Here is a 14632-nt window from a genome sequence, read left to right as displayed (position 1 = left end):
CTATATACAGTAGTCAACAAAAGACAGGTGTCTCTACCTACAGTCGTCAACAATATACAGGTGTCTCTACATACAGTCGTTAACAATAGACAGGTGTCTCTACATACAGTCGTCAACAATAGACAGGTGTCTATACATACAGTCGTCAACAATAGACAGGTGTCTTTACATACAGTCGTCAACAATAGACAGGTGTCTCTACATACAGTCGTCAACAATAGACAGGTGTCTTTACATACAGTCGTCAACAATAGACAGGTGTCTCTACATGGTCTTTTCATACAATCGTCAGCAATAGACAAGTGTCTCTACATACAGTCATAAACAAAAGACAGGTGTCTCGACATAGTCAAGAACAATAGACAGGTGTCTCTACATAGTTGTCAATAATAGACAGGTATCTCTACATACAGTCAACAATAGACAGGTGTCTATATATATTCAACAATAGACAGGTATCTCTACATATAGCCAACAATAGACAGGTGTCTATATATAGTGAACAATAGACAGGTGTCTATACATACAGTAGTCAACAATAGACAGGTGTCTCTACATACAGTCGTCAACAATAGACAGGTGTCTCTAAATACAGTCGTCAACAATAGACAGGTGTCTATACATACAGTCGTTAACAATAGACAGGTGTCTATACATACAGTCGTCAACAATAGACAGGTGTCTATGCATACAGTCGTCAACAATAGACAGGTGTCTCTACATACAGTAGTCAACAATAGACAGGTGTCTCTACATACAGTAGTCAACAATAGACAGGTGTCTCTACATACAGTCCTCAACAATATACAGGTGTCTCTACATGCAGTCCTCAACAATAGACATGTGTCACTACATACAGTCCTCAACAATAGACAGGTGTCTCTACAAACAGTCGTCATCAATAGACAAGTGTCTATATATACAGGCGTCAACAATAGACAAGTGTTTTTACATACAGTCGTCAAAAATAGACAGGCGTCTTTACATACAGTCGTCAACAATAGACAGGTGTCTCTACATGGTCTTTTCATACAATCGTCAGCAATAGACAAGTGTCTCTACATACAGTCTTAAACAAAAGACAGGTGTCTCGACATAGTCAACAACAAAAGACAGGTGTCTCTACATAGTTGTCAATAATAGACATGTATCTCTACATACAGTCAACAATAGACAGGTGTCTATATATAGTCAACAATAGACAGGTATCTCTACATATAGTCAACAATAGACAGGTGTCTATATATAGTGAACAATAGACAGGTGTCTATACATACAGTAGTCAACAATAGACAGGTGTCTCTACATACAGTCGTCAACAATAGACAGGTGTCTATACATACAGTCGTCAACAATAGACAGGTGTCTATACATACAGTCGTCAACAATAGACAGGTGTCTCTACATACAGTCGTCAACAATAGACAGGTGTCTATACAAACAGTCGTCAACAATAGACAGGTGTCTCTACATGGTCTTTTCATACAATCGTCAGCAATAGACAAGTGTCTCTACATACAGTCATAAACAAAAGACAGGTGTCTCGACATAGTCAACAACAATAGACAGGTGTCTCTACATACAGTTGTCAACAATAGACATGTGTCTCTATGTACAGTAGTCAACACAAGACAGGTGTCTCTACCTACAGTCGTCACCAATAGACAGGTGTCTATACATACAGTCGTTAACAATAGACAGGTGTCTATACATACAGTAGTCAACAAAAGACAGGTGTCTCTACATGCAGTCCTCAACAATAGACATGTGTCACTACATACAGTCCTCAACAATAGACAGGTGTCTCTACAAACAGTCGTCATCAATAGACAAGTGTCTCTACATGGTCTTTTCATACAATCGTCAGCAATAGACAAGTGTCTCTACATACAGTCATAAACAAAAGACAGGTGTCTCGACATAGTCAACAACAAAAGACAGGTGTCTCTACATAGTTGTCAATAATAGACAGGTATCTCTACATACAGTCAACAATAGACAGGTGTCTGTATATAGTCAACAATAGACAGGTATCTCTACATATAGTCAACAATAGACAGGTGTCTATATATAGTGAACAATAGACAGGTGTCTATACATACAGTAGTCAACAATAGACAGGTGTCTCTACATACAGTTGTCAACAATAGACATGTGTCTCTATATACAGTAGTCAACAAAAGACAGGTGTCTCTACCTACAGTCGTCAACAATAGACAGGTGTCTATACATACAGTCTTAACATACAATCGTCAACAATAGACAGGTGTCTCTACATACAGTTGTCAACAATAGACATGTGTCTCTATATACAGTAGTCAACACAAGACAGGTGTCTCTACCTACAGTCGTCAACAATAGACAGGTGTCTCTACATACAGTCGTTAACAATAGACAGGTGTCTATACATACAGTCGTCAACAATAGACAGGTGTCTCGACATAGTCAAGAACAATAGACAGGTGTCTCTACATACAGTCGTCAACAATAGACAGGTGTCTTTACATACAGTCGTCAACAATAGACAGGTGTCTCTACATGGTCTTTTCATACAATCGTCAGCAGTAGACAAGTGTCTCTACATACAGTCATAAACAAAAGACAGGTGTCTCGACATAGTCAACAACAATAGACAGGTGTCTCTACATAGTTGTCAATAATAGACAGGTATCTCTACATACAGTCAACAATAGACAGGTGTCTATATATAGTCAACAATAGACAGGTATCTCTACATATAGTCAACAATAGACAGGTGTCTATATATAGTGAACAATAGACAGGTGTCTCTACAAACAGTCGTCATCAATAGACAAGTGTCTATATATACAGGCGTCAACAATAGACAAGTGTCTTTACATATAGTCGTCAAAAATAGACAGGTGTCTTTACATACAGTCGTCAACAATAGACAGGTGTCTCTACATGGTCTTTTCATACAATCGTCAGCAATAGACAAGTGTCTCTACATACAGTCATAAACAAAAGACAGGTGTCTCGACATAGTCAACAACAAAAGACAGGTGTCTCTACATAGTTGTCAATAATAGACAGGTATCTCTACATACAGTCAACAATAGACAGGTGTCTATATATAGTCAACAATAGACAGGTATCTCTACATATAGTCAACAATAGACAGGTGTCTATATATAGTGAACAATATACAGGTGTCTATACATACAGTAGTCAACAATAGACAGGTGTCTCTACATACAGTTGTCAACAATAGACATGTGTCTCTATATACAGTAGTCAACAAAAGACAGGTGTCTCTACCTACAGTCGTCAACAATAGACAGGTGTCTCTACATACAGTCGTTAACAATAGACAGGTGTCTCTACATACAGTCGTCAACAATAGACAGGTGTCTATACATACAGTCGTCAACAATAGACAGGTGTCTATACATACAGTCGTCAACAATAGACAGGTGTCTATACAAACAGTCGTCAACAATAGACAGGTGTCTATACATACAGTCTTAACATACAATCGTCAACAATAGACAGGTGTCTCTACATACAGTTGTCAACAATAGACATGTGTCTCTATATACAGTAGTCAACAAAAGACAGGTGTCTCTACCTACAGTCGTCAACAATAGACAGGTGTCTATACATACAGTCGTCAACAATAGACAGGTGTCTATGGATACAGTCGTCAACAATAGACAGGTGTCTCTACATACAGTAGTCAACAATAGACAGGTGTCTCTACATACAGTAGTCAACAATAGACAGGTGTCTCTACATACAGTCCTCAACAATATACAGGTGTCTCTAATGCAGTCCTCAACAATAGACATGTGTCACTACATACAGTCCTCAACAATAGACAGGTGTCTCTACAAACAGTCGTCATCAATAGACAAGTGTCTATATATACAGGCGTCAACAATAGACAAGTGTCTTTACATACAGTCGTCAAAAATAGACAGGTGTCTTTACATACAGTCGTCAACAATAGACAGGTGTCTCTACATGGTCTTTTCATACAATCGTCAGCAATAGACAAGTGTCTCTACATACAGTCATAAACAAAAGACAGGTGTCTCGACATAGTCAACAACAAAAGACAGGTGTCTCTACATAGTTGTCAATAATAGACAGGTATCTCTACATACAGTCAACAATAGACAGGTGTCTATATATAGTCAACAATAGACAGGTATCTCTACATATAGTCAACAATAGACAGGTGTCTATATATAGTGAACAATAGACAGGTGTCTATACATACAGTAGTCAACAATAGACAGGTGTCTCTACATACAGTCGTCAACAATAGACAGGTGTCTCTACATACAGTCGTCAACAATAGACAGGTGTCTATACATACAGTCGTTAACAATAGACAGGTGTCTATACATACAGTCGTCAACAATAGACAGGTGTCTATGCAAACAGTCGTCAACAATAGACAGGTGTCTCTACATACAGTAGTCAACAATAGACAAGTGTCTCTACATACAATAGTCAACAATAGACAGGTGTCTCTACATACAGTAGTCAACAATAGACAGGTGTCTATACATACAGTAGTCAAAAATAGACAGGTGTCTCTACTTACAGTCGTCAACAATAGACAGGTGTCTCTACATACAGTCGTCAACAATAGACAGGTGTCTATACATACAGTCGTCAACAATAGACAGGTGTCTATACATACAGTCGTCAACAATAGACAGGTGTCTCTACATACAGTCGTCAACAATAGACAGGTGTCTATACATACAGTCGTCAACAATAGACAGGTGTCTATACATACAGTCTTAACATACAATCGTCAACAATAGACAGGTGTCTCTACATACAGTTGTCAACAATAGACATGTGTCTCTATATACAGTAGTCAACAACAGACAGGTGTCTCTACCTACAGTCGTCAACAATAGACAGGTGTCTCTACATACAGTCGTTAACAATAGACAGGTGTCTCTACATACAGTCGTCAACAATAGACAGGTGTCTATACATACAGTCGTCAACAATAGACAGGTGTCTCTACATACAGTCGTCAACAATACACATGTGTCTATACAAACAGTCATCAACAATAGACAGTTGTCTGTACAATTTGAATATAAATATTGGTTTCTAGTGATATTGTTCAGTTTATGAACTATAATCAATGTTTTTTGTTGTGTTTACAGCCTGCACTACTGGGTATTATGGAGAAAACTGTGCTAAACAATGCCAGTGTACAGAAAAACAGGAATGCAACCCAGTGTATGGATGTATAGATATGTGTAAACAGAAAATTAGGAATGTAACCCTAATCTACAATGCTATGTCAATTAAGAGTACAGAGAAGATCTATCATCTGAAATTAACTGACATTTCAAGGAAAGTAATTTATCCTTGACCTTTAAGGTATATAAATAAAAACGATAGAATCTTTTCATACTTTGCCAAAAGTAATACGTATTGAGATATGTTCAAAAGAATGATAAAACAGATAAGTTACCGGGCTTGTTGTGAAAAAATGACGGAAAGGATTGTTAGAGAAAGGCATCATTAGGTGAATAGAAGGTATAATTGCTATTTTACGAAATTTTCCTTTGATCTTACGTACTGACTGATAATTTCCTTACTTAGCATAGTATAGTGATATGAAAAATTATCGCTAGAAACTAAGGGGGCACGTGGCGTTGGCAATGAAATTGATAACATCCGCATAGGTAAAATAGCGCCGTACCCGCTCAAGCGAGAAAATCAATCTTGTTGAGATGATCAACGATAATCTACAATCTAAAAGTTCAAATTCTGAAAAAAATATATGAGAAGATAGTTCTTTAAAAAATATTTTCAGAATATCAAATTAAAAAACTGGGGCTACTGTTCCTGCTATAACATGAAATAGAAAATATTCCTATAGATTCCTTTATGAATTATACAATTTCTGAGTTACCTCCTCTTACATTTGTCTTAGTACCCCAAGTTGAATAATTGAAATCAAACAAACATATTAGTTATTATAAGATAAAGATATACCACATAAATTTGTTCATTACTGAATCATTATTGAAGGCCGTACAGTGACCTATATTTGTAAAGTTCTCTGTCATTTGGTCTCTGGTGTAGAGTTGTCTCATTGGCAATCGTACCACATCTTCTTATTTGTACATTAGTGGATTGCATTCCTGCATTTAAATTTGTTGACTTGATTGAAAATCTAAAGGTATTGTGTTCTGCTATTTGACAAGCAAAGATGGCAGAAGACAACATTCTGTACTTAGTAAACCAGTCTGTTTTTTTCAGGGTAAAACATTGCACAAAATATTTGAAAAACTGATATATGTATATATAAAAGATGTAAGAATTATGTCAATGAGACAGCAACCCAACTTCAAATAATGAGACTTTTTCTTCTTTCAGGACGAGATGCAGTAGGACATATCATTTCACCTTCTGAGACGGCCCCTCAAGAATCAGATCCAGCTGTTGCCATAGTGACAGTAATGATTGTTTTGTTTCTGTTGATAGTATTGTTTGTAGGAGTCTACATGTACAGAAGAATGAGCAGGTTAAAAAAAGAAAATGAAATCCTGAATTCTGTTCACTTCTCTAATTCACAATCTGGTAAGTAATACTTTAATTCTGAGCTTGTCAGTTTTACTGTGTCTGACTTCATTTGACACGCGCACATCACATGCTCATTGAAAGAGAAAGATTGGGATTGCCTACAAATCACTACAGAAGCAAAAACCACCACTGTATAGGGTATTCTGGAAAAAATCTCCACCTCAACAGTTGAATTTGGAATATTTGAATTGCTCAGCAAGTCCTACAAAAAAAAATTTAAACTGCTAGGTCTGCTCACAAAAAGATAAGTAGTTACTTTAAGCTCTTAGGAAAAAAAGGTTATTAACCAAACATGCTTACATTCACATTTTAATATTTGGAGGATAGTAGTCTCATTGACAATATTACCACATCTCCTTATTTTTATATAAGGGCTATTCCAGAAAAAAAATGTATGGGGGTTGGGGGGTTGGAAGGCAGTTTGTTTCAGCACTTGCCACCCAGACAATTGTAATTGAGAATCATAGTGCATTAAAGTGTGAAAAGTAGCTCTAATACCCATCATCCATGTATTATTAATATACAGTGCCTTCCAACCCCCCCCCCCTACATTTTTTTCTGGAATAGCCCTTAATTAAATAAATACAAGGTTTACTGTGAATTCATTTATTTTTCGTGGATACCTATTTTTGTGGATTAAGGAAAACTTGCATTTTGGTGAATATTTAATTTAGTGGTTTTGCTGAAGTCTGCATACAAACCTATTGTTACTCATTGAACATTTAATTACATGGTTCACCTGTACCCATGAAATCCACGAAAATTTAGTAATTAGTAAGCATGGAATAATGTCAAATGGTTCAAAATATTTGAAGAAATAAAACAAAACATCTGTTATACAATTTTTAAGGATGTGAATTTAAACATGGATGCAATTTGGGTACTCCTCATTACAGAATCATTTGGAGGTCGGTTCAAACTCATTTTTCTATGATTCAATATGGATTCAAAATTAAATTGGAGTAACTATATAGTAAATAAGGATACAGCTACAAAATAAACACAGAATGAAAACTTGTGTCTGGATCATTAAAAAAACGTAGGTGAAAAAACTGTCAAAGTAGGTGCAATTTGGGTACCCTCACGTTAGCCTCAGTAGATATGACATACTTATATAATGTTTTTTTCTTGCAGAAATATCAGGAATAAATAATCCAAACTTCACAACATCATCATCAACAGACGGTTGCCATAACAACTGTACAGATAGACCTCCCTCCTGTACATCTGTAGCTGAAGGTGTTGACGATCGGTATACCACCATTAAAAATATCAATGCTGATTTTGGAAACCCAAACCTTGCCAATGGTATGTTGAGTAAAGTGGTATATTTTCACCATTTTAAATGAAAAACAGTTTGCAAGCTTCAATTTTTCCGTTTCTATTCCTTTCTTGTGACTTTCAGTAACGATAGAATTTAGGTGCAGGAAAATTTCACATTTTGTATTCAAAGCAAAATTAGCGAAAAATTAAACCTGTCATTAAAATTTGTCATTTTCCAGACTTTTTTTTCAGAACTTGATTTAAGTATGAGGTACAAGACTAGAAAGAAAGGTTGCTAAAAATTATACAAGAAGAAAAAAAATATATAAGAGCAGAAATATTAAAAGGGAATACCTGTCTGATTTTGAAATTTTTTAGGTTAATTTTCATCAAAATGTTAGAAATACAGTCATTCGTTTTTTTCATACAAAAAAAATTAATTAGAGAACGACCATTTTACTTCAGGGGGCAGATTTTCCCCATACCTTGTAATGTTAAATTTTGAAAAAAAAATGTTTCTGACTTAGACAAATTACAATAACCCAACCCTTGAGTTTAAATGGTTGCTCTCTTAAAAGACAATAAAACAACTAAATGGGAATTTCTATTTGATTGTAAACAGAGAATTATGGATTTTTCCTGATTGGAAAAGGCTGTCATATCCTTTAATCTTTGTTAATTGTAACTATATCTATATCAACCCCTGGATTTTGAAGGCTGTTATAGTCTTTAATCTTTGTTAATTGTAACTATATCTATATCAACCCCTGGATTTTGAAGGCTGTTATATCCTTTAATCTTTGTTAATTGTAACTATATCTATATCAACCCCTGGATTTTGAAGGCTGTTATATTCTTTAATCTTTGTTGGTTGTAACTATATCTATATCAACCCCTGGATAAGGCTGTTCTATCCTTTAATCTTTGTTGTTAATTGTAACTATATCTATATCAACCCCTGGATTTTGAAGGCTGTTATATCCTTTAATCTTTGTTAATTGTAATTATATCTATATCAACCCCTGGATTTTGAAGGCTGTTATATCCTTTAATCTTTGTTGGTTGTAACTATATCTATATCAACCCCTGGATTTTGAAGGCTGTTATATCCTTTAATCTTTTTTGGTTGTAACTGTATCTATATCAACCCCTGGATAAGGCTGTTATATCCTTTAATCTTTGTTAATTGTAACTATATCTATATCAACCCCTGGATTTTGAAGGCTGTTATATCCTTTAATCTTTGTTGGTTGTAACTATATCTATATCAACCCCTGGATTTTGAAGGCTGTTATATTCTTTAATCTTTGTTACTTGTAACTATATCCATATTAACCCCTGGATTTTGAAGGCTGTTATATCCTTTAATATTTGTTAATTGTAACTATATCTATATCAACCCCTGGATTTTGAAGGCTGTTATATCCTTTAATCTTTATTAATTGTAACTATATCCATATTAACCCCTGGATTTTGAAGGCTGTTATATCCTTACATCTTTGTTGGTTGTAACTATATCTATATCAACCCCTGGATTTTGAAGGCTGTTATATTCTTTAATCTTTGTTGGTTGTAACTATATCTATATCAACCCCTGGATTTTGAAGGCTGTTATATCCTTTAATCTTTGTTGGTTGTAACTATATCTATATCAACCCCTGGATTTTGAAGGCTGTTATATCCTTTAATCTTTATTAATTGTAACTATATCCATATTAACCCCTGGATTTTGAAGGCTGTTATATCCTTTAATCTTTGTTAATTGTAACTATATCTATATCAACCCCTGGATTTTGAAGGCTGTTATATCCTTTAATCTTTGTTAATTGTAACTATATCTATATCAACCCCTGGATTTTGAAGGCTGTTATATCCTTTAATCTTTGTTAATTGTAACTATATCCATATTAACCCCTGGATTTTGAAGGCTGTTATATCCTTTAATCTTTGTTAATTGTAACTATATCTATATCAACCCCTGGATTTTGAAGGCTGTTATATCCTTTAATCTTTGTTAATTGTAACTATATCCATATCAACCCCTGGATTTTGAAGGCTGTTATATTCTTTAATCTTTGTTGATTGTAACTATATCTATATCAACCCCTGGATTTTGAAGGCTGTTATATCCTTTAATCTTTGTTGGTTGTAATTATATCCATATCTGCTAATAATAAGTAAATATATGATTTTTGTTTATGATTAACAGTTGCCGTGGTTGCAGAAGATAATGGTTATGAAGAATTTGTTCCCAGTAAAAAGGATTTTCTGTTTAAAGAGAATTTGAACGTAAACTTGAACAATTTGAGTCCAGATAAATCAGCTACCGGACATGATTATGACAATGTCTCTGTTGGTATGGACTTTATTTTGAATATACATCTACTCGGTACTGAATATAAAAATAAGAAGTTGTTATTTTATATTTATATGATTGATTGATTGATTGTTAGTTGCTTAACGCTCAGTGGCAAATATTTTATGCATATTCAGGACGAGAACAAATTAACAATTTCATGCAATGCAACCTTATCATTAAAAATTAAATTAATCTATACTTAGATCTATACCATTACAAACTACAGCATAATAACACATCAGCATAACAATATATCTGAATGCACAAAAGAAATGAACAGACAAAAATCTATAACTAGGGTAAAAATGTCAAAACCGAAAAAATAAAGGATTACAAAAATTATAGATAGGATAAACTATGATATAAAATCGTCATTATTCAAATGAATATCAATACATGTGTTGACCTGTTTCGGGTTAAAATGTTCTCTATGCAAAGTCTGTTACTGTTTGAAAATTGGGTTGATATAAGAACCCACAAAACAGACCTTCATTTATCTTTTATTTCATATTTGAAAGTTTAAAAATCAATCAAAGTTTTGTACATATACCAGTATACATACACTAAATTATTACATAGTGTCAATTTCAGTGTGACGTAGCTCATATGTTGACAATCTGTATTGTTTTTTCTCCAGATTCTATAGATTCCATAGAAGAGGAAAAGAAGAGAAACAATATAAAGTGATATATTAATCAGGTGTGTATACAAAATACAGGATTGCAAATAACCACGTGAATTTATCGGTTTTAGTATTGTAAACGTGTCATAGTGGATATTTTCTTCTATTACAATGGTTGCAATGAATGACATTGATTTCCCAGTGAAATAAAAACCGACAATTTCACATGTGAAATAAACGTGGTTATTTCACTCCTCTGACGTCATACAACAATAGGCATTGTCATGACATCGGTAACAACAAAGTGTGAAGGCTTAGAACAAGATATAGTTCCTTACATTTTCTACTTTCATTTTAGAAAAAAAGCCATTTGCCAATGTAATAAAAAAAATAACTAATCAAAGAATTCAAATATCTAAAAATATTCAACTCGTGAACGAACAACACTGATAATTAACTTATGAGCTATGCGCATTCGTGAATTAATGTGCTGTTTGGTTACTTGTTGAATATTTTTCTCTATTTGAATTCTTCGATTAGTTATTTTATAATTATTTCGCAATCACAAAAATATCCTCAAGTGACTGGTTTGTAGAAGTAATGATACTGATGTGAAATGTGAACCTATTATTGATAGGCACTATGACAGTATATCATAGGGGAGACAAATCTTATTGAGGAAGTTCTGAGATAGAGGCCATTTCAAAGTGCTGGTTGAAAAAGTACCAAGTTATTTTTTTCTAGACATATAACTGGTTTTGAGTGACCTGCATTTTCAAAACCTTTTCTTATTTAAACTTCTTAAGTTTTGATAATATATAAGGAATAAAAATCTAATAGATGAAAAGTTGTCATTAATGAATTGACTCAAATGCAGTTTTACTGGCGACTTTACAACACAAAATAAAAAAGCCAGCATATTCAAGCTACCAGTTGGATGACAACTAACTAAAACAATAAGTAAATAATTTTAGATTTTCCATGTTTAATCAAAAATATCATATAGCAATTTATTGTATTTTTTTTTAGATTTGTTTCTCGATGGGTACCAGACCAGTATAAGTGCTATATAAACCAGTCTTCCATATGGATGTGCTGTCTCATTGTAAATCGTTATATGCATTAACAGTGATATTTTCATTTTTCAACTTGCTAATGTGCTATTTTATGTATGATTATAATAGCTGAGAAATGTTGTTAAGATTGTTATGAAGGATTTTTTTGTTTTAAATGTTTTATAAATCTTTCCTAGACATGTGCAAATGCCTACTTATTTAAAAATGGTTAAATGAAGGTTTTTTGAAGTGCGACAACACTATCACTTTGAAATCCACTGAAGTGTGACATCAATATCAATTTAGAAACCACTGAAGTGTGACATCAATATCACTCTGAAGACCACTGAAGTGTGACATCAATATCACTCTGAAGACCACTGAAGTGTGACATCAATATCACTTTAGAAATCACTGAAGTGTGACATCAATATCACTTTAGAAATCACTGAAGTGTGACATCAATATTAATTTAGAAATCACTGAAGTGTGATATCAATATCAATTTGAAATCCACTGCAGTGTGACATCAATATCAATTTGGAAACCACTGAAGTGTGAAATCAATATCACTTTAGAAATCACCGAAGTGTGACATCAATATCACTTTGAAATCCACTGAAGTGTGACATCAATGTCAATTTGGAAACCACTGAAGTGTGACATCAATATCACTCTGAAGACCACTGAAGTGAGACATCAAAAATGCTTTGTATATCACCAAAGTGTGACTTTTATATCACTTTGAAAACCACTGAAGTGTGAAATCAATGTCCCTTTATATAAGAGTATAATAAGAGTTATTGCTAAGAAAGGTGATATTCTAGAAAATGACAATTTATATTTTATAATGAGTTAATGAATGAGTTTATTGTTCGTTACCTTTAACAAGTATTATTTAGATAACTTTGACCTCATTAAAAAGAAAGATTATATTCTGACGTCCCATGCAGCATTCTGTCTCGCTTAGTAAATAAAAAATGATTATAGTCCATTTTACTATTACATCTTAGACCATCTTATATTTGATGACATTTTTCGTTATGGAACATTTCGCGAAAAGATGTTATATCTTCTTTGGCCCCTAAACTAGGTGAAATCATAGGTATTCTTCAGGCGTCAAACGTGAACACCGGGCATTTTCTGGCCTCTTGGCCGCTTCAGAATGTAATAAAATGTGTTAAAAAGAAGATTTCTAGGTGCAACATGTGAGTTGTTTTGCTTATTATTGTAGAAATTACATGTCAATACATTCCGGAATTCAAAATGTCGGCTTCCTTAGTTACAGACAAGGAGATAGAGAATTTTACGCTTACTGTCATCCAATCAGAACCATTAATACAAAATAATTGCATAAGAATTAACTATTACATCTTAGACCATCTTATATTTGATGAACATTAGAATTAACTATTACATCTTAGACAATTTTATATTTGATGAAATTTTTTGTCATGCTTAACCTTTACAGCAATTTATTTTTCCATATCTCTTTTTATTGCATTTGTACAATCATTATTGCTTATTCTGACGTGTTACAAAAATGTAAAATATTATTTTTGTTTTTTTATATACTGTTCCATCATTTTGTGTGTTGTATATTATTGAGGGTCCAGATGGTGTTTAAAGACTAGAGAATAATGACCAAAAAAAAAAAAAAAAAAAAAAAAATAATGGGGGGCAAAAGTATAAAGAATAATTTGAAAATAAAAGGATTAGATAATTAAATACTGATCACAGGAATGAAAGATGTTCAGAATAAGGAAATCACCTTATTTTTTTACACAATAAGCAATATTGTTAAATTTAAAGAAAAATGGCTTAAAAATCTGAATAAAGAAATTAAGTACCCCTCCATCCAGTCCCTTATTATTGCATTGCAAATAATTAAAGATTATCGTTGGTCATCTCAACGAGATTGATTTTCTCGAATGAGCCAGTTTTTGGTCCTTTTTGGACCATTTTTAAGAAAGATGATACATTAGTATATATTCATTCAGATAAAATTTTCTTATACTCTGCCAAAATGTAGATTTTACCATCCTTTTTTTTCAAGAAAAATACAGAGCATGGGTCACCCTGCTATTTTTCAAGCTACAAGTCATGCAAAATTGATTAAATTTTGCATACATTATGCATGAAATTTTTTTTTTTTGTGAATACAAAGAAATCTATGAGATAGAAATTTGAAATAAAACAGAATTTTTACTATAAGGGTTAACTCCCCCTAAATGGCTAAGTTAGAAAATTAATTTGAACAGAAACAAGTTTTCAATATTTGTTAAAACAGTTAAAATACTGCAATTAATCAATTATTTGTCCTTATTTAAATTAACAGTCTTTCACATAAATTGCTGATCTGTCTCAAAATTTGCAAATTTAGGCAAGGAACTAGACTGATTATGTGCTACTATTTTACAATCCAAGATGGAGGTATACAATTAATCTACCTTAAATAATAGATGCTTGCTATTTATACAGTGTGGGATAGTCCAGATTGTATGGAAGGAAATGTATCGGTACTGCATAAAATAGTTCCGTCAGTTTTATTTGTGTGTTGTCGTCCAGTATTATGTGATATTTCTCTTGTAAAAACATATTGATATGCAATATTTATTTGAAAATAAAGTTGAGTAAAAAATGTCATTAATCTGTCTTTCTTATTCATGTTATTGTTATGATATATTTTTAGTAGATGTGCATTTAGAACTGATGTTATTAACAGGCTTTATATGACATTCATTG

General features: G+C 33.3%; 1 protein-coding gene across 1 annotated transcript; it reads left to right on the top strand.

The window, feature by feature from the left end:
* Positions 1–6385: 6385 nt before the first annotated feature.
* LOC127731761 (uncharacterized) lies at positions 6386–11927 on the top strand. The gene is made up of 5 exons (XM_052240608.1): positions 6386–6585; positions 7723–7896; positions 10061–10207; positions 10848–10909; positions 11862–11927. Exons 1-4 carry the CDS (start codon positions 6465–6467, stop codon positions 10895–10897), a joined length of 492 nt encoding a protein of 163 aa, XP_052096568.1. The 5' UTR covers positions 6386–6464; the 3' UTR covers positions 10898–10909; positions 11862–11927.
* The last annotated feature ends 2705 nt before the right edge of the window (positions 11928–14632 follow it).

The sequence above is a fragment of the Mytilus californianus genome, unplaced genomic scaffold (assembly GCF_021869535.1).
Source record: "Mytilus californianus isolate M0D057914Y unplaced genomic scaffold, xbMytCali1.0.p SCAF_20, whole genome shotgun sequence".
Lineage (NCBI taxonomy): Eukaryota > Metazoa > Mollusca > Bivalvia > Mytilida > Mytilidae > Mytilus > Mytilus californianus.
This window is presented reverse-complemented; position numbering and strand designations above follow the sequence as displayed.

Coding starts and splice junctions, on each gene's coding strand:
- LOC127731761 (XM_052240608.1), top strand. CDS start 6,465: ATGATTGTTTTGTTTCTGTTGATAGTATTGTTTGTAGGAGTCTACATG. Junction 7,897..10,060: donor AAACCCAAACCTTGCCAATG/GTATGTTGAGTA, acceptor TATGATTAACAG/TTGCCGTGGTTGCAGAAGAT. Junction 10,208..10,847: donor TTATGACAATGTCTCTGTTG/GTATGGACTTTA, acceptor TTTTTTCTCCAG/ATTCTATAGATTCCATAGAA.